A 22,095-nucleotide genomic window follows, 5' to 3' on the forward strand; every position below is an offset into this window, starting at 1 on the left:
ATGAGATTTCAGGTTCAACAGCTTTAAATTTTTCGGTTTATAAATTCATTGGCTAAATTGTAAACCGAAAGAGTTTTTATTATTATTATTATTAGTATTATAGTATTTAATAACTTCAGTTATAAGAATGTTTTAAAGGAAAGTTACATTAGTCTAAAAAAAATGATTTCCAGCCACCGTATTAAGTTTGATAGATTGTGACATTAATGAATGAAAAACACAAGAGATAGTCATCTCTCGTCTTAATAAATCTTATTCCTTTTTCAATGTTCGAGCTCATGATAAACCTTTTTCAATATTTGAGCTCCAGATTTTCAAGTTGAAATCTTAGAATCTTAACAAGTTGAAAAAATTATAGAACATGAAATTGATAAAAAAGAAATGATATTCAAGTACAATTTGACAACAATTTCTTATTCGTTAGATTAGAGCACACTGCAGGTAATCAGGCACCGATTACATATTATTATTTAAACTTACATCATCTTGTAAATTTATAGGGCATTTTCGATGTCTTTCCACATCTCGGAGCACTTTACTTACAAGTCCTAGCTTCGTTAGGATGCACCTCAATCACGTTAAAGAGAACAAATCCAATAATATGCAGTGACTTATTCTCTTCGATCAATGACCTACGAAGCACATGAGAAAACAGCGTCCAAGCTTGATTCTCCTCTGATATATCCAGAGAAGAAGTGAAAACATTGTCTTGAACTTATAGGTTCTTGCAACGGCTTGCTGTGCTTAGCTATGCCAACGAAAACTCTTATGTTATGGAAACCCAGTATAATCATTCTTCCCCTCTCTTGTCCCTGAGACAAGGGTATGGGGGACAATTTCGGATTCGAGTATAATCATTCTTATGATGATTACAAACCCATAAGATTTGTTTGTGTTATAAATTGGGTAGATTTATCAGAAGCCACCGTTGAGATCTATTCACTGAAATCTAATACTTGGAAAAGAAAATACAAATCTTCCCTCTTTCTATAATCTTTTCTTCGTCCTTTATTGGGATGTGATATATTTATATTCGGGTATTATTCGACGTCAAATTCTTGGATTTGACCTGACATTTGAGAAGTTTGAGGCCTTGCCACCACCTAATGATGCAAAAGAGGGACGTGATTTTACATTGCAAATGTCTGGAGGATGCCTAAGTTTTGGTTAAAATCTTTCTAGGGGTAGCATAGAGAGTAGGCAATTAATGCCTAAATGTAGGCAGGACTTCCTTTCATTTTCTTAGATTAGATATTGCCTGATACATTAGTAACAAATCGATGAAGATGTTTTTAAATCATTTAGATTTTGATTATATATTGTACAAATAATGATTTAATATTATGAAGATCGAGACCACTTGTTTTTGCAGCAAATTTGGTTTCTTTTCATATCCTTTTTTATAAGCATCCAATGTTTTGGTTTCTTATAGTTTGCTTGCACCCAGGTACGCATCATGATAAGGAGGAAGTTTTTGTTATTGTCTCATAGGCCTATGTTATTTTGCTCCCAAGTGATAAATTATATAATTTGCAGTGCAAGATGAGCATATCAATAGAATTCAATTAAAATGTGGAATTCTCAGTACAATCATTAAAAGATGACAAGATTTAAGACATTTATCATAATCTCTGCCAAGTTCTGGTTCCTTTGAAAACCAAAAGGTGGATGTGAGTGGGACTTGTTCATTTTGTAAGCTGATGGCAATAAAATTGTTGACCGCAGCAAGCAAAATGCATTATGCTCTGGTCTAAGGATGGAGCTTTGGAATCCCCTTAAAGTGGCTGTGGCTGCTTTATTATTATATAGTTGTTGTCGGTCTTTCTTAGGAAGAACAATGAACACATTAAATTAAGAAAGAAAAAAGAAGGAAGAGTTATATATGGAGAATGAGCAAATAGTTGAAGAAAGGATAATCTAATAAAATTAGATTATAAATCTCATCCACACATTCTAGAAGAAACAAATACAATTGAAATTCTTAAGAAACGAACATAATTAAGAGTTTTTGCCCATTAGTACCTGATCAAGTTGAATACTTACAAATGCTATTAAAACTGAAATGTTTTAAAGATTTTTATAACGTCTTCCCTCCCTTGACCCTATAAATGAACATTTTCTTGGCAAATCAGTTCTTGCAGCAGTACAAAAGTATTCTGCCAACAATCAAAACAAGAGAAGTTAGTATTCCTTGAGTGTAATGGCGAGTTTCAACATTTATATTGCTTTCGGTGTTTTGGTTATTATGACAAGTGGAGCGGTCATGGCTCGTGATGTTGATCCGATCAAAGCAAACAATTGTGAAACTAAGATGACAACGCATTGTGTTATTGAGGTTTTCGCCAGTATATTCAAGACCGAAACTGTTTCTGATGATTGTTGTCATGAACTTATAGGACTTGGTCAGCTTTGCCATAATGCCTTGGTGAAGAAAACTCTTCAAAATCCTCTTTTTAAAAATAACGATACATCAGTAATCTTATCAAGGGCAGCTCAGGTATGGAAGAAGTGTACTCCAGTTGGCGAGGATGTTTCGCCCACTCCTTCTCCTTGAGAGGGTTAATAATTTATTTTATCAATAAAAATTCAAAAAAAAAAATATACTTTCCATGTTATTCCTTTTTGGATAAAGGCAAATCAATTTCATTATAGTCTTCCACATGTCCAAAAGCACCGTGCATCATGCGGCAGCCAGATTGTATACAGCTTTTTTGAATTATTATTATTTGGACGTTTTATGTGTCCTGCTCTCTTTCAATTTCCTTCCTGCATAGAACTCTTATGAATAATGGACTCCTTTCCATATTCAACCTCTTGAAATTTGAATATGCATCCGATTAGCCTTAACAGATCCCTATACGCTTTTATCACTTTGAACCGCTCTTACAAAATTTGAGGACTCCTCTAAAGATTTGTCAAATCACCATACATTAATCCCCTGCGTTTCTGTTCACCGTTGGCATCAGACCTTGTTGTCATTCATCACGTCTGCCAATTCCATCCTTTGCAAGCTGATCAACCTTTCTATTCACTTCTCCGAAAACATGAGTAACTCGCCGTTGCTTATACAATAAAAAATAGTTGATTATAGTATTTTTTCGTTGACAAAGGCAAAAAAATAGTTGGACAAGTAGACTAATCGGTCGGTAATTATAGTATCAATCCGTAGAAAACTATTGACTTTACTTATGAATTTTATCGATGATGAGGTAATTAATTACTTATGGAATTCCATTGATTTTTCCATCAATAAAATTAATAAAAATCATCATAAATAAGCTGGTTCTCATCTCGACTCAAAATTCAAATCCACAATTCATAACAAAAGTCAATGTTGAAATATGAAATCGAAATTTAACCCTAATCAAAATCGTACACGACACAAACCCTTTTGTGGCATAATCGCCCCTATAAAAAAAGAGTATATATGAAACGCTTCTCAAACAAGCCCAAAAACATGGAAGCCACTGTATGATATGTTATCGCTTTGTTATAATTTATTAAAATATTTTGTTATGTAACATTAATGTCTCCGCTCTTCAAAGATTTCTCATTCCAAATCCTGAAAAACCCAACAAATGCGTTGAAATCAAAAGTTTAGGATCATGATTTCTTTAATACCATAGGATACAATATTGCAAATCACAAAGGTAATATTTTTTTAATATTTATTGATAAAACTAAATTTTCAACCTTTCTAATATGGAGAAGGAGAGGGCGAAACATCTTTTTTAACTAAAGTGCACTTATTCCATACTTGTGCACCTCTTGATAAGATCACCGATGTGTCATTATTCTTAAATAGAGGATTTTCAAGAGTTTTCTTGATTAATGCATCATGACAAAATTTACCGAGTCCTATCAGCTCAATGCAACAATGATCCGTAACAATTCCGATCTTGAATATACTTGCAAAAACTTCATTGACACAAGGCAATGTCATCTTAGTTTCACAGCTGTTTGCCTTGATGGGATCAACATCACGAGCCATGACCGCTCCACTTGCCATAATAACTAAAACTCCAAAAGCAATATAACTATTGAAACTTGCCATTGCGAGTCAAGGAGTAATTGATGTCTCTCGTTTTGCTTGGCAGAATACTTTGGTACTGCTGCAAGAATTAGTTTGCCTAGAAAATGTTTATTTATAGGATAACCATGAGGAATGAGAGACTAAGATGTATTTAAAAACGTTTTAAAGAGATTTCAGGTTCAATAGCATTAAAGTTTTTGTTTTATGAATTAATTTGTTAAAATTTCAACCAGAAGAGTTTTTTTATTAGTATAGCATTCAATAATTCTTCAGTTATCAAAACGTTTTAAAGGAGAGTTACATTAGTCTCAAAAAAAAAAAGTTCTGGCCGCCATATTAAGTTTGATAGTTTGTGAAATTAATGCAGCAAATATGAATGAAAAACATAGGAGATAGTCATCTCTCGGCTTTATAAATCCCATTCCTTTTTCAATATTTGAGCTCGAGATGAACCTTTTTCAATATTCGAGCTAGCCAATTATATGTCTTTCTCTCATGTTTCTAAGCTTCTTGTGTTGTTAGCTGGCTTGATGCCTAATTCAGAAGAAACTACTTAATTGATTGCAATGTGGTAAAGCTTGGCACTATAGTTTTCAAATATGTATTGACTATATTCTGTTACATGGACTCGGGATAGGGTATTACATAAGGATACATCATATTTTTGACAAATTTTTACATTAATTTTGTAGATACAAGTGTCAATACCCCGTATGAATGATAAAGTATTCAAAAACTATCAGATACAAATAAGTTGGGATAACTTGAAGAGTCCGCGTTACATATTCCGTTAATTTTAATCATTTTGAAAGTTGACATGGTGAATTTTTTAAAGCTATTGCCTACATGATTCCTTTTTTTAAAAAAAAAATTGATATTGCCTACATGATAACTGTAGACACCTATTTCAAAAAATAAGAAATAAATAAAAAAGTAAAAAAATAAAAAATGATGAATGAACAGGAAGGGTCTGAGCATGTGCTCAACCCTTTCTCCAGTCCATCATTACAGGGCATTAATGCCTTGAAAGGTAGCCGGATTGGGGGAGGAGTGATCACCTCCGGCTACCAACCCCTCCTGTTTGCAAAAGCATTGTGAATTCATGCTCAGAAGAGCATGATTTCGCCTCTGGACCTCTGGATTGTCCAAACTTTTGGACAATCCAATTTTTTTTAAAAGGTGGAAAGGGAGCAAAAAATCAAAGAACAGGCAATCGAAAAACCATAGGAATCCTTAGCAACCCAAAAACCTAGCAACAAGTAGCAACCAAAAATCCTACTCCTCTAACAGCCAGAAACAATCCACAAAAAAAAAATACCAAACAATACCCAAAAATACCAAAAAAGAAAAAACATTGGCAGTGAAAGTGGGGGGAAACGGTTGGGTTTTCGAGGAAAAGGGGATTTTTGGTTGATTCTTTTTTCAGGGAGATCCAGGCTCCTTGGGTCTTGCCACCGACGAAGGGAGGAAGACCGAGTGACCACTGGTTATTGGTGCTGCCGACCATCGCGCCACCAGATCCGGCGAAAGGCAGCCCACAGCAAGGAAAGAGAGAGAACGTCGACGAAGGGAGGAAGCTCAAGTAGCCACCAGTTGTTGGTGCTGCCGACCATCGTGCCACCAAATCCGGTGAAAGGTAGCCCACAGCTCCTAAGGTTTGTCGCCAGTGAGGGATTATTCTAGAGAGAGAAGTGAGAGCTCGGTGGGTAGAAAGAGAAGTTGAAGAGTGAAAATAAAATAAAAAAAAAAGAAAATGAAGTTTAAATAGTTAAGAGCTGGGGCATGTGAAACGGTACCGTTTTGGGTACTAGGAAGCTGATGAACAGGAGACCAACACGGTGTGTTTTGATAAGAGGCCAAGCGGGCTGTAAGGGGGCAATTTAGTTGGAGCAAGCCAGCTATCTGGGGCCACTGTTAGCCCAACAAGGTAAATTTTTATCCTTTTAAAGAATTTGTTGGTTGGCCCATTTTACATGTTTCTTTGGAATATTAGGTAGAATAATTAATTATTATAATGTAATGTTCTAAATTTTTAGATGACATTTAGACTCAGGAAATTTATACAAATAAAAGAATATGGAAATAATAGAGTATGAAAAATAAAATATATATATAAAAAATATATATATATTTTAGAAAATGTTCAGTTATACAAAGAATTTAAGCTTTAGGAAAATATTTACCACAAATATATAATAAAAATAAAAATAGTAATAATAAAAAGGAAAAATAGTAGTAGTATTTCACAACGTTAAGTTTAATATACCGATGATGGGATATTCGTACGGAACGTGAGAAGTTGCAATTTCGAAAGAATTTCCTTAGGTTAGGAATTTCGATTAGGACTCCACCAATACAATGGGAGGGTCCTAATTCGGAATTCTAATGTTTCCAATTTTAAATAAATGAGAATTATATACACTTAATCACTAATTAATAAAAATATATAAAAAATGAGAAATCAATGGTAACAATAAAATTGTTAATCATAATAATAAAAAATGAATAAAATACATATGTATAAATAATAATAACTATGCATAGTCAAAATACATGATTTAAAATATAAATAAACAAAGTATAGAAATGGTTGTATAAAAACAATAAATAAATGTGAAATATTTTGTTCATGATAAGTAAGCTCAAAGAAAAATATTCAATAAGAAATGAACATCAAATTTACGAGTAGGTCGCGTATCATTGTTACATTGTTAAATGTCATGGCATATAGACATATTCTGTATACGGGCAGAATCCCGATGATGGGACTTTCCAAGAAAGCTTGCGAAGGCGAGCTTCATTGGTAAACTCCCTAGGTGAAAAGATACCTCCGAACTCCACCAGTACGATGGGAGGGTCCAGAGAAATATCTTTAATAAAAGGCTTTTACCCGTATTAGGATTTTCATTCATGAAAGCACTGTTTTTTTACTCATAAACGACTATCCCGATGATGGGATTTACCTTGTAAGCTTGCGAAGGTGAGTTTCTAAGGTATTTCTGTAGGTGAGAGAATACTCTCGGATCCCGCCAGTATGATGGGCGGATTCGGAAAGTACGCTCAATAAAAGATTTTCATTTGGCACATCTTGATTTTATGCCATACATTTCACGATTGCATCATGTGTGCGCCAAACCCGTAAAACATTTTGACTTGATTAATGGAATAAAAGACAAATTAAATAAATAACAATTAAGGAAACATAAGAATAAAATTAAAGGGCTAGGATAATATATGATTAAATGGTACCGTTCGTGGAACGGGCGTCATGGGGGTGCTAACCCTTCCCTGTGCGTAACCGTACTCTCGAACCCAACTCTAAAAAATACGTAAGCCGGTTTATCATTCTTTTGACGATTCCTAAGTTAATTTAGGATTTCGTCGAATAAAACAAACTTATTAGGTGGCCAATCACACCTAGAAAAAAAAAAGATTAGTGGCAACTCCCAAATCACTCCACGTCTAGCAGTTGAGTTCTAGGACCCGCACGTTTCAACAATAACTTAAGGCCTTAGTGCTGCAGCAAGGTTAGTTTGTTGAGTATCTTCTCCCATTTGTTTATTGATCTCTAATATTTTACATACTGAGAAAAGCAAAAATATTTTACAGCACAAGGGTTTCAAATGAGTTGGGAGCTGGACATTGTACGTGGGCTAAGAATGCCATGGCTATCACACTCAAGCTTTCCATCCTCCTCGCTCTTGCAATCGTCCTTGCTTTAGCATTTGCTCATAATATTTGCAGTTGATAGACTGAACATGATTTGCCAATTACAAATGCAAGGTAAAGTGGGATTTACTTTTAGTTGCAGTCCTCAGAAAAATTCCCACATTAAATAGATAATCCTATAATTAATACTTTTATGAAGGATGGGCATGAGTTGTATAAGTGTCGACCTCGGTAACGTGGGCTTGTAACCAAGAGGGGCATTAAAGTGGTCAAATGTTGCGAACAAATGCCTCAAAGAGCTGGAGTTTAACCTTTTTCTCTGTGAAGATCTTACCCTTGGGAAAAGGGACCCCCACCCTATCACAACCCGGTACTCCCTTCGAGCCCATGATGACTGCCTTGATGTCTCGATAAACAATCATTACCCGAAATATCAACCGAAACCTTGCGAGGCTCTTGCATCAATTTTATGTCTCCCCTGTGAGCAACAGTTACTAAATATCATGTTTTAAAGGAATATAAACTATTTTTAAATAAAAAACAAACAAAAAGTAATTTCTGCCACACAGGGGTATTTTGGTTATTTTTACTCAAAAATTTTGAAACCTGATGAAAATACAGCATACAATCGAAAAATATACTTTTCTTATCTTAAAATAATTTTAGTAATCTAAATCATCCATTTAAAATGAAATCATGGCTAATCAAACTAAATAAAAATATTAAATAAAATATTCCATTTTTCTTATAAAACAATATTTATAGAATCCTGCATAAACAATTTTTATAGCGTAAGAGTAAAATAAATTCATATATATAATAGCACACTAAACCAGGTATACAAAAATATTCTACAATGACATGTGGGCCCCAAAATAATCGAAAATATACAAGACTGTAGACCTTCAATTTCTAAGGATGCAAATTCAAAAGCAACTCTCGACAAAATTGGCTGTCTACAGATTGTCCTGAGCCTGAAATGGGTAAAAAGAAGGGGTGAGTTTTTATAAACCCAGTGAGTAAGCAAAGTTCATCTACAACATCTAAAGCCGAGTAAATGGAGACAGTTAAATTATCCCATCACAATATGATTCATAACATTTAAAACTCATTTCAATTCATTTAAAACAATTACATTTCATCAAAATAATCAACAAGGCTTATGATTCTCTTAAAAACTTGGCTTGTGCCAAAACTCATACTCGGGGACACCTTGGCCCGAGCATCCAACCGAGTCTGCCAAGGATGTTAAAATGACATATACCCATAAAACATGTTTTCACTTTTAAAATATAGCCATTCCTTGGCGTTAACTAAGTTTCATCCTCACGTGGTGGTTTGGCGTGAAGTGAACTCTAAACTTACCTTACGAGATATCTTTTGCGCCTCTCGTACTAAGGTAAAATATAACAGGGTTTACCGTGCCCCTCTAATAGGCTGGTCCACGAAAACCCACCCACAGCAGTAAGCTAATCAAATAACCCACCAAATCGATAAAAATTTGAACAGCATGACATGGCTAATATAATATTACCCAGCCTGTCAAGGTAAAACAAAACAGTTTATATAATCCACTAACCACAAATCCAGCCATTCATGTCATCACATTGTCCTAAGCCATCAATTCAAACCGTATATATATATATAGATAACACAAGTATATAGTCTCCACTTACTCAATTTCCAAAATCATCATTGAATTGCAAAACAATTTATAAATCTTATTTCGTTTAACCAACACTTCAATTTTAAAACATAATAGTTTACAATTTAAGTTCATTATTCTTAAAAATCATAAAAATGAGTATAAACTACTTTAGATAGTTAAGATGATCGTCTGATTACTCACAATAGCGAGAGTTTGGAGTACTCCTATTCTTGGTCCTTGGGTACGATATCTTTACCCTTATTAGAGGACTCACCACCTATACATAATACACGACACATAATTCAATATATTTGTGCCAAACTGTTATAAAACTATTTCAAACTCTATACGAATGCATGAAATTGAATGAGAATTGTTCGAATAATCACTTAAAAACGGTGTTCTACGTGGGTTCAATTATGATCGGATTGAATTTGTATTCGACCTAACTCGAATTATACACTGTTGAATTCACCAAAACATCCTATTCAACTTCAAATATATTCATTACACTTCCAATATTCCAAATACACCAAAGTACCTCAATGAGCTTGATTGTGACTTAATTCATCATAACCGAAATTCATTCCAATTTCGAACTAACGTGCTAATCAGTGTTAACATAGTCCAATAAATCCATCTACATCATTAGGAATCAAATCTATCATCAACATGTCATATATAAAATTCGGCCAAAGAGGGTTGTTGAAGGGCATGTGATTTTCTTGCTTATTTTTCATGCCAAACATCATCAAACAACTAAAAACACTAAGATATCATGAAATCTAAATAAATCCATCATCAAAACCTCTCTCCCTATGTTCGGCCAGCAAGTATTCCCTCCTGGAAAGTTGTGTTTCAACCATAGAAAATGAAAAAGAAAGCATGGGAAAGGTAGATTTTAAGCTAAAATTGAAAAATCTTACCTTTGATTGCTTTGTTCTTTGAAATTCAACAAATTTCTCTTGAATTTTCCTCTCTAGGGTTTGTTTCTATTCTTTTCTCTTTGTTCTTTGCTTTGGCCGACCATGAAGAGTGAAATAGGAGAGTTTATAAAGGAAATTATAAAAAATTAAAGCTTGACATGTGTCACCATGTGATTGGTCCATGTTTAAAACTTAACAATTAAGCATTTTCTCACCACCACATGTAATCTCTTAATTATCCAAAGTATAAAATAATAATAGGTGAAATTCATGAGCTTGACAAGTGTTATGGTGGTGTAAAATTCTAAAAATTCCAATTACATCCTCATGGACACGTAAAATGACTATTTTGCCCTTATGCTCAGAAAAATGTCAGAATTAAAATTTTTCATTTCTCAAATTCAAATCATGCTCCAATTAGTCAAACTTGATAAAAAATTTCATCCAACATCCCCATTTTGCCCTCGGATGGCAAAATGACCATTTTGCCCCTACGTTATGAAAATTCCTAATTTGACTCCAAATTAATCCTCGAACTTCGAATCACCATATTAAGACATTCTAAGGTTCAATAATTCTCAAATACATCCTAAAATCTCTATTCAAACTAGTTTGAGGTTTTAATCGACTTAATTGTACCACTAGGTACAATACTGACTTTTAACGATTCTCCGAGGCATCCCAGTATGTAGACATGCTATCAAATACATGAATGACATGGCAAGTATATTATAGAGTTGGACTTGACACACCCTCCATAGATGGGTAGCCGATCAAACTCTTTGATTAATATATGATTCTGCCTAGGCACTAAACGACCAACTTTTTATCATTTTTTCCTACTCTATCTTTTGAAGAAAATATGAAACAGAATGTGTAGATTACATCGTAATCTAATTTTGATTAGGCTATCTTTTCTTTTTACCGTTTAAATTCTTCTTTATTCCTTAATTTAGTTGCCCATATGGACTGGACTCTTTCAGTCCCTAATAGAGTTGGATTTCCAAAACCTGGCTAAAATATTGGTCATTGTCTAATATTCCTCAGAGATTCTCTTTCTTTTAATTTGAATAAAAAGATCAGAACTTAACTTTTTAAACAAAAAATACCAATACTTATCATTAAATGATATACTCAAATGTCGTTACTTGAAAATTCTTAAAACAGAATAAAAACCACGAAATTCATGGAAACTCTTTAGGAGTAAAGTACCTTGGGACCAAATCTTTTTAGGAAATGCCCTAGCAATTCACTATTTCTTTTCATACCAATGTCGAGCAAAATAAGGGTTGATAGAATGAACATGATTTGTCAATTACAAATACAGGCTAAAGTAAGATTTACTTTTACTTGCAGCCCTTGGATAAATCCCACATTAAGTAGATAATCCTATAATTAATATGTTTATTAAAGGTGAGCATGAGTTCCGAGAGGTGTCTTCTTCTGATGTTGATGACAAGGCAACAAGCTACATTTCCTATATCCGACACCGTTTGTGTGGAGAGTGTTGATTCTTCGAAAATGCAAGTAGCAGGAAATGTTTATAGAAGATTTCTCATTCCAAATCCTAAAAGCCCAAAAATGCATTGGAATCAAAAGTTTAGAATCATGATTTCTTTAATGCCATGGGATACACTGTAAATGACAAAGGTAATAATTTTTAATATTTATTGATAAAACTTAATTTTTGACCTTTGTAATAAGGAGAAGGGGAGGGCGAAACATCTTTGCTAACTAAAGTGCACTTATTCCATACTTGTGCACCTCTTGATAAGATCACCGATGTATCATTATTCTTAAATAAAGGATTTTCAAGAGTTTTCGTGATTAATGCATCATGACAAAATTTACCAAGTCCTATAAGCTCAATGCAACAATTATCCGTAACAATTCCGGTCTTGAATATACTTGCAAAAACTTCATTGACACAATGCAATGTCATCTTAGTTTCACAGTTATTTGCCTTGATGGGATCAACATCACGAGCCATGACCGCTTCACTTGCCATAATAACCAAAACTCCAAAAACAACATAACTATTGAAACTTGCCATTGCGACTCAAGGAAGAATGATGTCTCTCGTTTTGCTTGGCAGAATACTTTGGTACTACTGCAAGAATTAATTTTCCTAGAAAATGTTTATTTATAGGATAACCATGAGGAAGGAGAGATTAAGATGTATTGAAAAACGTTTTAATGAGATTTCAGGTTCAATAGCTTTAAATTTTTCGGTTTATAAATTAATTGGCTAAATTATAAACCAAAAGATTTTTTTTATTATTATTATAGTATTTAGTAACTTCAGTTATTAGAATGTTTGATAGATTGTGACACTAATGAACGAAAAACACAAGAGATAGTCATCTCTCGTCTTAATAAATCTTATTCCTTTTTCAATATTCAAGCTCATGACAAACCTTTTTCAATATTTGAGCTCCAGATTTTCAAGTTGAAATCTTAGATTCTTAACAAGTTGAAAAAATTATAGAAAATGAAATTGATAAAAAAAATGATATTCAAGTACAATTTGACAACAATTTCTCATTCGTTAGATTAGAGAACACTGCAGCTAATCAGGCATCAATTACATATTATTATTTAAACTTACATCATCCTGCAAAATCTAAAATGTCAATTTCTGGCATTGTCTTAAAGCTTTCTCTTCACATTTTCTAATTGACAGTTTGCCCTAGAATAGAAAGCCAGCTACACTAGTAAGACAATGATAAGTATCGAGCGAGAATGAGAGAGATGAGGTGAATTCCAAAAAGGCTCTCTTCTTCCAAGATCACAGCGTTTCAATATTCTGAAGCAACTTTCAGGCGAATAACGGGGTTCTCCAAAAGAAAGCTAGCCAATTATAAGTCTTTCTCTCATGTTTCTAAGCTTCTTGTTTTGTTAGTGGCTTGATGCCTAATTCAGAAGTAACTACTTCATTGATTGCAATGTGGTAAAGCTTGGCACTATAGTTTTCAAATATCTATTGACTATATTATGCTACATGGACTCGGGAGAGGGTATTGCATAAGGATACATCATGTTTTTGACAAATTTTTACATTAATTTTTTAGATACAAGTGTCAATACCCTGTATGAATAATAAAGTATTCAAAAACTGTTGGATACAAATAAGTTAGGATAAATTGAAGAGTTCGTGTTACATATTCCATTAATTTTAATCATTTTGAAAGTTGACATGGTGAATTTTTTAAGCTATTGCCTACATGATTACTTTTCTTTAAAAAAAAAAAAAAAGATATTGCGTACATGATTACTTATGGCCTTGGTTTGTTGAATATCTTCTCCCATTTGTTTATAGATCTCTAAGATTATAAATACCGAGAAAAGAAAAAACATTTTACAGTACAAGGGTTTAAAATGAGTTGGGAGCTGGACATCCTAATGGGGCTAAGAATGCCACGGCTGTCATACTCAATCTTTCCATCCTTCTCGCTCTTGCAGTGGTCCTTGCTTTGGCATTTGCTCATAATATTTGGCTGGTTTCTTTAGTAACAAACAGCTCATCTATTGTAAAGAATTTGGCTCAACAACACCCCTGCTTTCAATAGGAGTCTATCAATAAAATCTACTTTTCAAAAAAACAAGTTGAGTTGGACTTGTGCTAGGGGAAGGAACAAGCATTCCAGATTCCAAGGCTTCTAGACGGACGCGTGTAAATCCATAAATATTGGTAACGTATAAATACTATCCGCCACAAAAGGAAAAAAAGAAAGAACCATAAGAAGCTGAAACCCCGTCCAAAAGAAGCAGAGAATGGTGCCAGTGATGAAGAAGCAGAAGGGAACGGACCAACTTCCTGACGATCTAATCATTGAGATAATGGCTAAACTTCCACCAAAATTTATAGGGCATATTCGATGTCTTTCCAAATCTTGGAGCACTTTACTTACAAGTGCTAGCTTGGTTAGGATGCACCTCAATCACGTTAAAGAGAACAAATCCAATAATATGCAGTGACTTATTCTCTTCGAGCAATGACCTACGATGCACATAAGAAAACAGCGTCCAAGCTTGATTTTCCTCTGATATATCTAGAGAAGAAGTGAAAACATTGTCTTGAACTTCTAGGTTCTTGCAACGGCTTGTCGTGCTCAGCTATGTCAACGAAAACTCTTATCTTATGGAATCCAAGTATAAGAGAGTTTAAGAAACTTCCCCTCTCTTATCCTCTAAACAAGGGTATGGGGAACAATTTCGGATTCAAGTATAATCTTTCTTATGATGATTACAAACTCATAAGATTTGTTTCTGTTATAAATTGGGTAGATTTTTCAGAAGCATGGATCTATTCACTGAAATCTAATACTTGAAAAAAAAAATACAAATCTTCCCTCTTTCTATAATCTTTTCTTTGTCCTTTATTGGAATGTGATATATTTATATTCGGGTATTATTCGACGTTAAATTCTTGGATTTGATCTCACATTTGAGAAGTTTGAGGCCTTGCCACCACCTAATGATGCAAAAGAGGGACGTTATTTTACATTGCAAACGTCTGGAGGATGCCTAAGTTTTGGTTAAAATCTTACTAGGGGTAGCATAGAGAGTAGGCAATTGATGAAGTTCGATATTTTAGTACTTGAAGTTGAAGGTGTTTGCTGACATATGCCATGGATCCCTGCGGAAGACTTGCTTCAAGATTTTCCAGAAAGCTTTTGGGGTTCAATTATCAATTGGCTTCTTTCTAGTTTTCTTCTATGCCTAAATGTAGGTAGATCTTCCTTTCATTTTCTTAGATTAGATATTGCCAGATACATTAGTAACAAATCGATGAAGATGCTCTTAAATCATTTATGTTTTGATTATATATGGTACAAATAATGATTTAATATTATGAAGATCGAGACCACTTGTTTTTGCAGCAAATTTGGTTTCTTCTCATATCCTTTTTTATAAGCATCCAATGTTTTGGTTTCTTATAGTTTGCTTACACCCAGGTATGCATCATGATAAAGAGGAAGTTTTTGTTATTGTCTCATAGGCCTATGTTATTTTGCTCCCCAGTGATAAATTATATAATTTGCAGTGCAAGATGATCATATCAATAGAATTCAATTAAAATGTGGAATTCTCAGTACAATCATTAAAAGATGACAAGATTTAAGACATTTATCATAATCTCTGCCAAGTTCTGGTTCCTTTGAAAACCAAAAGGTGGATGTGAGTTGGACTTGTTCATTTTGTGAGCTGATGGCAATAAAATTGTTGACCGCAGCAAGCAAAATGCATTATGCTCTGGTCTAAGGATGGAGCTTTGGAGTCCCCTTAAAGTGGCTGTGGCTGCTTTATTATTATATAGTTGTTGTCGGTCTTTCTTAGGAAGAACAATGAACACATTAAATTAAGAAAGAAAAAAGAAGGAAGAGTTATATATGGAGAATGAGCAAATAGTTGAAGAAAGGATAATCTAATAAAATTAGATTATAAATCTCATCCACACATTCTATAAGAAACGAATACAATTGAAATTCTTAAGAAACGAATATAATTAAGAGTTTTTGCCCATTAGTACCAGATCAAGTTGAATACTTATAAATGCTATTAAAGCTGAAATGTTTTAAAGATTTTTATAATGTCTTCCCTCCCTTGACCTTATAAATGAACATTTTCTTGGCAAATCAGTTCTTGCAGCAGTACAAAAGTATTCTGCCAACAATCAGAACAAGAGAAGTTAGTATTCCTTGAGCGTAATGGCAAGTTTCAACATTTATATTGCTTTCTGTGTTTTGGTTATTATGACAAGTGGAGCAGCCATGGCTCACGATGTTGATCCAATCAAAGCAAACAATTGTGAAACTAAGATGACAACGCATTGTGTTATTGAGGTTTTCGCCAGTATATTCAAGACCGGAACTGTTTCTGATGATTGTTGTCATGAGCTTATAGGACTTGGTCAGTTTTGTCATAATGCCTTGGTGAAGAAAACTCTTCAAAATCCTATTTTTAAAAATAACGATACATCAGTAATCTTATCAAGGGCTGCTCAAGTATGGAAGAAGTGTACTGTAGTTGGCGAGGATGTTTCGCCCACTCCTTCTCTTTGAGAAGGTTAATAATTTATTTTTATCAATAAAAATTCAAAAAAAATAATATACTTTCCATGTTATTCCTTTTTGGATAAAGGCAAATCAATTTCATTATAGTCTTCCATATGTCCAAAAGCACTGTGCATCATGCGGCAGCCAGATTGTATACAGCTTTTTTGAATTATTATTATTTGGACGTTTCAAATTTCAATTTCCTTCCTGCATAGAACTCTTATGAATAATGGACTCCTTTCCATGATCAGCCTCTTGAATTCTGAATATGCATCCGATTAGCCTTAAGAGACCCCTATACGCTTTTGTCACTTTGAACCGCTCTTACAAAATTTGAGGACTCCTCTAAAGATTTGTCAAATCACCATACATTAATCCTCTGCATTGCTGTTCACCGTTGGCATCAGAACTTGCTGTAATTCATCACGTCTGCCAATTCCATCCTTTGCAAGCTGATCAGCCTTTTTATTCACTTCTCTGAAAACATGAGTAACTCACCGTTGCTTATACAATAATATTTGTAGACAACTCACTTTATTTAGGGTCACTCTTGTAAATTTTAAAATTAAATTAAATTAAGGCCAATTTACAGAGAAGCTGATTGTTTCTGACGAAATTTTCTGTAGGAAAAAGTCAAATTTCCATACATATAATAGTATTTTTGTTCAAATCATGATGTCATTTTTATATATTTTGAATTAAATTAGAGTAAGACCTTTTTAAATGATTAATCCAATTTCAGCCCTGCAAAAAAATTGACTTTTTGCAACAAAATTCCATAGAAAAAGTTTGTGCAAAATATAGTAAGCAACGCCAATGGTTGAAAAATTAAGAAATTTCATCGATAAAAATTTTAAATTTCTAATGAAAATTTTCATTGACAAAGGCAAAAAAATAGTTAGACAAGTAGACTAATCGGTCGGTAATTATAGTATCAATCCGTAGAAAACTATTGAATTTACTTATGAATTTTATCGGTGATGAGGTAATTAATCACTTATGGAATTCCATTGATTTTTTCATCAATAAAATTAATAAAAATAATCATAAACAATTCATAACAAAAGTCAGTGTTGAAATATGAAATTGAAATTTAACTGTAATCAAAATTGTACACGACACAAACCCTTTTGTGGCATAATTGCCCCTACAAAAAAACAATATATATGAAACGCTTCTAAAACAAGCCCAAAAACATGAAAGCCATTGTATGATATGTTATCATTTTGTTATAATTTATTAAAATATTTTGTTATGTAACTTAATGTCTCCGCTCTTTGAAGATTTCTCATTCCAAATCCTGAAAACCCAATAAATGCGCTGGAATCAAAAGTTTAGGATCATGATTTCTTTAATACCATAGGATACAATATTGCAAAGCACAAAGGTAATATTTTTTTAATATTTATTGATAAAACTTAATTTTCAACCTTCCTAATAAGGAGAAGGAGAGGGCGAAACATCTTTTTTAACTAAAGTGCACTTATTCCATACTTGCGCACCTCTTGATAAGATCACCGATGTATCATTATTCTTAAATAGAGGATTTTCAAGAGTTTTCTTGATTAATGCATCATGACAAAATTTACCAAGTCCTATCAGCTCAATGCAACAATTATCCGTAACAATTCCAGTCTTGAATATACTTGCAAAAACTTCATTGACACAATGCAATGTCATCTTAGTTTCACAGTTATTTGCCTTGATGGGATCAACATCACGAGCCATGACCGCTCCACTTGCCATAATAACTAAAACTCCAAAAACAACATAACTATTGAAACTTGCCATTGCGACTCAAGGAATAATTGATGTCTCTCGTTTTGCTTGGCAGAATACTTTGGTACTGCTGCAAGAATTAGTTTGCCTAGAAAATGTTTTTTTATAGGATAACCATGAGGAAGGAGAGACTAAGATGTATTTTAAAACGTTTTAATGAGATTTCAGGTTCAATAGCATTAAAGTTTTTGTTTTATGAATTAATTTGATAAATTTTCAACCAGAACAGTTTTTTTATTAGTATAGCAGTCAATAATTCTTCAGTTATCAAAACGTTTTAAAGGACAGTTACGTTAGTCTAAAAAAAAAAAATTTCTGGCCACCATATTAAGTTTAATAGTTTGTGAAATTAATGCAGCAAATATGAATGAAAAACATAGGAGATAGTCATCTCTCGGCTTGATAAATCCCATTCCTCTTTCAATACTTGAGCTCGAGATTAACGTTTTTCAATATTCGAGCTAGCCAATTATAAGTCTTTCTCTCATGTTTCTAAGCTTCTTGTGTTGTTAGCTGGCTTGATGCCTAATTCAGAAGTAACTACTTCATTGATTGCAATGTGGTAAAGCTTGGCACTATAGTTTTCAAATATGTATTGACTATATTCTGTTACATGGACTCGGGATAGGGTCCAATGACACCCGAGCTTTTGAACTTTTCAGGGAGTCTTATCAGGTTAATTAATCTTCCTTAGGATTCCCTTTATGCTTTATTGTTCTTAAGGGTTTGTGGATGGGTTTAATATGCGGTCTCTCCTGCAGAGCTGGTGCCCTATTGTTCATTGCGTTGTACAGAAAATGGACTAAAGTTGAGCTTCATGCAGAAACTGATATGGAAACTGGCAACTGAATATGCATTTTTTGTTGGATCGTTGAGAATATTAATAACAATTAAATGGGCCAATACTTGACGAAGTTAAACTAGTTGTTGGAAAGAAACGATTTACACAATGAATGGGCTAGTCCCTTACCCTTCGAGAAAAGAAAAGTAAATAAATCTCATTGTATTCAATTATTAAATAAGAACTTCAATTGATAATTTTAGGAAACATATCTCATCATAAAAAACAAACAAGTGGTTCTTGTATTTCTAAGTCAAGCCACCCCTTATATTTAGAAAACCAAAAACAAGTGGTGTTGCAACAAACTATTTTTATATTTCCTTTCTTGAGCTATCATCTTTTTCTCATAAAAAGTGATGTTGTAAGTGCTGTATTAACAGAAAATAGAAGTTATAAAAAGTGATCTTTTATATCATCTTATATTTCTTGTCTTATTTCTTCACTTAAATAAGCTATAGTAACATCAAAATTACTTGTCTCAAAAGAAAATAGAAGTTGTTATTACCCTTGGAAGCCAAGGTATTGTTCCAACGAGATTTTGTTTACTTAGAAACAAAAAAAGAAAATTGAAACCACTATATATATTTTTTCAATGGAATTGTAGATTACTCAATCAAAATAAGCAAATATTTGCAATCTCTGTTCTTCTCTTATTCTAAGATCTCAATCTATTGTAAATGGATAACAGGATATTCCTTCTTGGCCTTTTCTTGTTCGCGTTTGGTGGTGTTAAAGGATTTCCCATGAATGATCTAATAGAAAAATTGCCTGGACAACCAAATGTTACTTTTTGACAATTTTCTGGCTACATTGACGTTGATGGAAAGGCTGGTAGAAGTCTATTCTATTATTTCATACCCAATTTCGCTAATTCCTTACTCGATTACAATAACAACCAATCAAACAGTTTCAAGTTCAACATAAAAAAATTGGCAGTAAGAAATTTCTTGATCTAACCACTCTTAAGTCCTTTTGCGTAATTAGTTGTCTCAATGAAATATTTTTCTGACAATTTTAGGTCTTTTTTTTCTTTTTATCTTTAAAGAGTTCGGGAATCCACTTCTTCGTAATAAGCTAGACACTCTTGCAGTATATGATTTCTTTTGGTCACGTGGGATGATTAATATTAACTTGCACGAACAAATCTTGAAAGAATGCAATGGAATTGACGAAGACAACCATTCCAATAATGCTACCAAATGGTCTGAACCATGCCAACAAGCCATGGATAAAGCCGAAATGGCTGCTTTGATGTTCTTCGAGACCCTTGTGATGAAAAATGGGAAGACCTTGTGTTAGGAAAGAAGGTATTCATGTTGTTTCTCTGTGTATTATTATGAAACTTATTCGCTTTGCTTTTATTTGTAATTTATATATTAATCCTCTTCTCTGCTGCTACAGGTTACGAAGGTTAGTTTTGAAGTAGATATGTGCATTCCTTTTTGGGGAGATTTCTATTTCAACATTCCGGAAGTTCAAAACGCTTTTCATGGGAATCAAACCAATTTAAGGTATCAATGGAAGGGTTGTTTTGAGTAAGTTCTCTTATATAGAATATTTTGCACATTAGGATCTCCTCCAATGACCTGTAACTAATGTTTATACTCTTTGTTTTTCTTTTAAAAATCTTCATAATCGACTAGGAAAAGTGGTCTTAAATATAGTGATGCTGATAAAGATATTGACATGCATCCTGCATTGAAAAAGATTCTCCAACAATCTATCCCTATTACACTATTCAGGTTTGCATTATATATATGTATAATATGTTTCTTACTTGAGACTAAAACAAGTTTTAGTGAATATATTAAATAGAAATAATGTGGCTGACTTATTTACTTTATTTTCTTTTTATCTTTTCATCCAATATCATGTAACGGTGGAGACCAAGATGCTATAGTACCAACCGTTGGAACCTTAAACCATGTTAACAAGTTAGCCAAGGATATGAATTTGAATTTGACAAAAGATGAAGCCTGGAATCATGAAAACAAGGTTTTTGATTTCTCCATTTGTATTTTATTTAATTATTTATTTATCATTTTTTTTCTTAATCAATAACATATTAATTTGTTTGATTAATGGACAAGGTGGAGGTTGGATGTACTCGTACGACAATTTATTGAATTTCATGACTGTAAAAGGAGCTAATCATCATGTGACTTTTTCTAAACCATCTGAAGCTTTATTTATCTTCACAAATATTGTACTTAATCAATCACAATGAGTTAGCCGATCTCAACAAGGCCTTGATGTCTCATATTCTTTTCTTCTACCTACAAAAGGAAAAGGGAAAAGAAAAACATCATTGTAATTTTATGTTTTGTTGTAACGAAATAGCATTGAATTTATATTTTTTGTACACTTATTGCAATTAAACAATTAATATACACTGAAATTTGTCTTAGTGACGAATGCAAATGCTCTGGTCTGATTTTTTGCATATTTTCCTGCCTCTATATGATAATAAAAACTCAAATAAGAAGTAAAATTTAATCTCATAATCAAATCGTTCTCAGTTAATTTGATTAAAAATTGAAAATTGTTCACTCCTAGAGGCCGCTATCATTTTATTTCTTTTGAATGAATGTCGAGCCAAATTAAGGTTGATAGACTGAACATGATTTGCCAATTATAAATGCAAGGTAAAGTGGGATTTACTTTTAGTTGCAGTCCTCAGAAAAAGTCCCACATTAATAGATAATCCTATAATTAATATTGAGTACTTTTCATTAATGGGCCTGAGGCATAAGGTGTTTTTAAAAATAGTCCTCTCAATAATTTTATCTGTTTTCAGCCAAGAGAAAAAAATTAGACAAAATTGTCCTTAATGAAACCGACCCATTCGCTAGGCTCGGCGCCTTAACCCGAAACCTATTAACAGGCCAAGTATGTTTAGGTTTGCACCTCAAACTGACTCATATTTTTTGAGCTTTCCTCACTAAACTATTCATCTTTGGAGTATTCCTTACTAGAAAGAAAAGCGTTTAAACATTTTGAGCATTTTGGAGTAGTTTTTGATACACGAAGAAAACATGTGAGTGTTTTGAGTACTTTTAAACATTTTAGAGTGATTTTTTATATATGAAGAAAAACTTTCGAACATTTTGAGCATCCATATTTGTTAATTATGTTGTTAA

General features: G+C 33.2%; 3 protein-coding genes and 1 pseudogene across 3 annotated transcripts; 3 read left to right on the forward strand and 1 right to left on the reverse strand.

The window, feature by feature from the left end:
* The first annotated feature begins 2,200 nt into the window (after positions 1 to 2,200).
* Positions 2,201 to 2,554, forward strand: LOC148761526 (protein DOWN-REGULATED IN DIF1 11-like). The gene has a single exon (XM_088808635.1). It carries the CDS (start codon positions 2,201 to 2,203, stop codon positions 2,552 to 2,554), a length of 354 nt encoding a protein of 117 aa, XP_088664761.1.
* Positions 2,555 to 15,987: 13,433 nt separating this feature from the next.
* LOC148761527 (protein DOWN-REGULATED IN DIF1 11-like) lies at positions 15,988 to 16,341 on the forward strand. The gene has a single exon (XM_088808636.1). It carries the CDS (start codon positions 15,988 to 15,990, stop codon positions 16,339 to 16,341), a length of 354 nt encoding a protein of 117 aa, XP_088664762.1.
* A 1,428-nt stretch (positions 16,342 to 17,769) lies between these two features.
* LOC148761528 (protein DOWN-REGULATED IN DIF1 11-like) lies at positions 17,770 to 18,126 on the reverse strand. The gene has a single exon (XM_088808637.1). The coding sequence runs from the start codon at positions 18,124 to 18,126 to the stop codon at positions 17,770 to 17,772; it is 357 nt and encodes a 118-aa protein (XP_088664763.1).
* A 1,506-nt stretch (positions 18,127 to 19,632) lies between these two features.
* LOC148761529 (serine carboxypeptidase-like 44) lies at positions 19,633 to 21,182 on the forward strand (annotated as a pseudogene).
* Positions 21,183 to 22,095: the final 913 nt, after the last annotated feature.

The sequence above is a fragment of the Theobroma cacao genome, chromosome 7, assembly GCF_053813885.1.
Source record: "Theobroma cacao isolate CCN51 chromosome 7, ASM5381388v1, whole genome shotgun sequence".
Taxonomy (NCBI): Eukaryota; Viridiplantae; Streptophyta; class Magnoliopsida; order Malvales; family Malvaceae; genus Theobroma; species Theobroma cacao.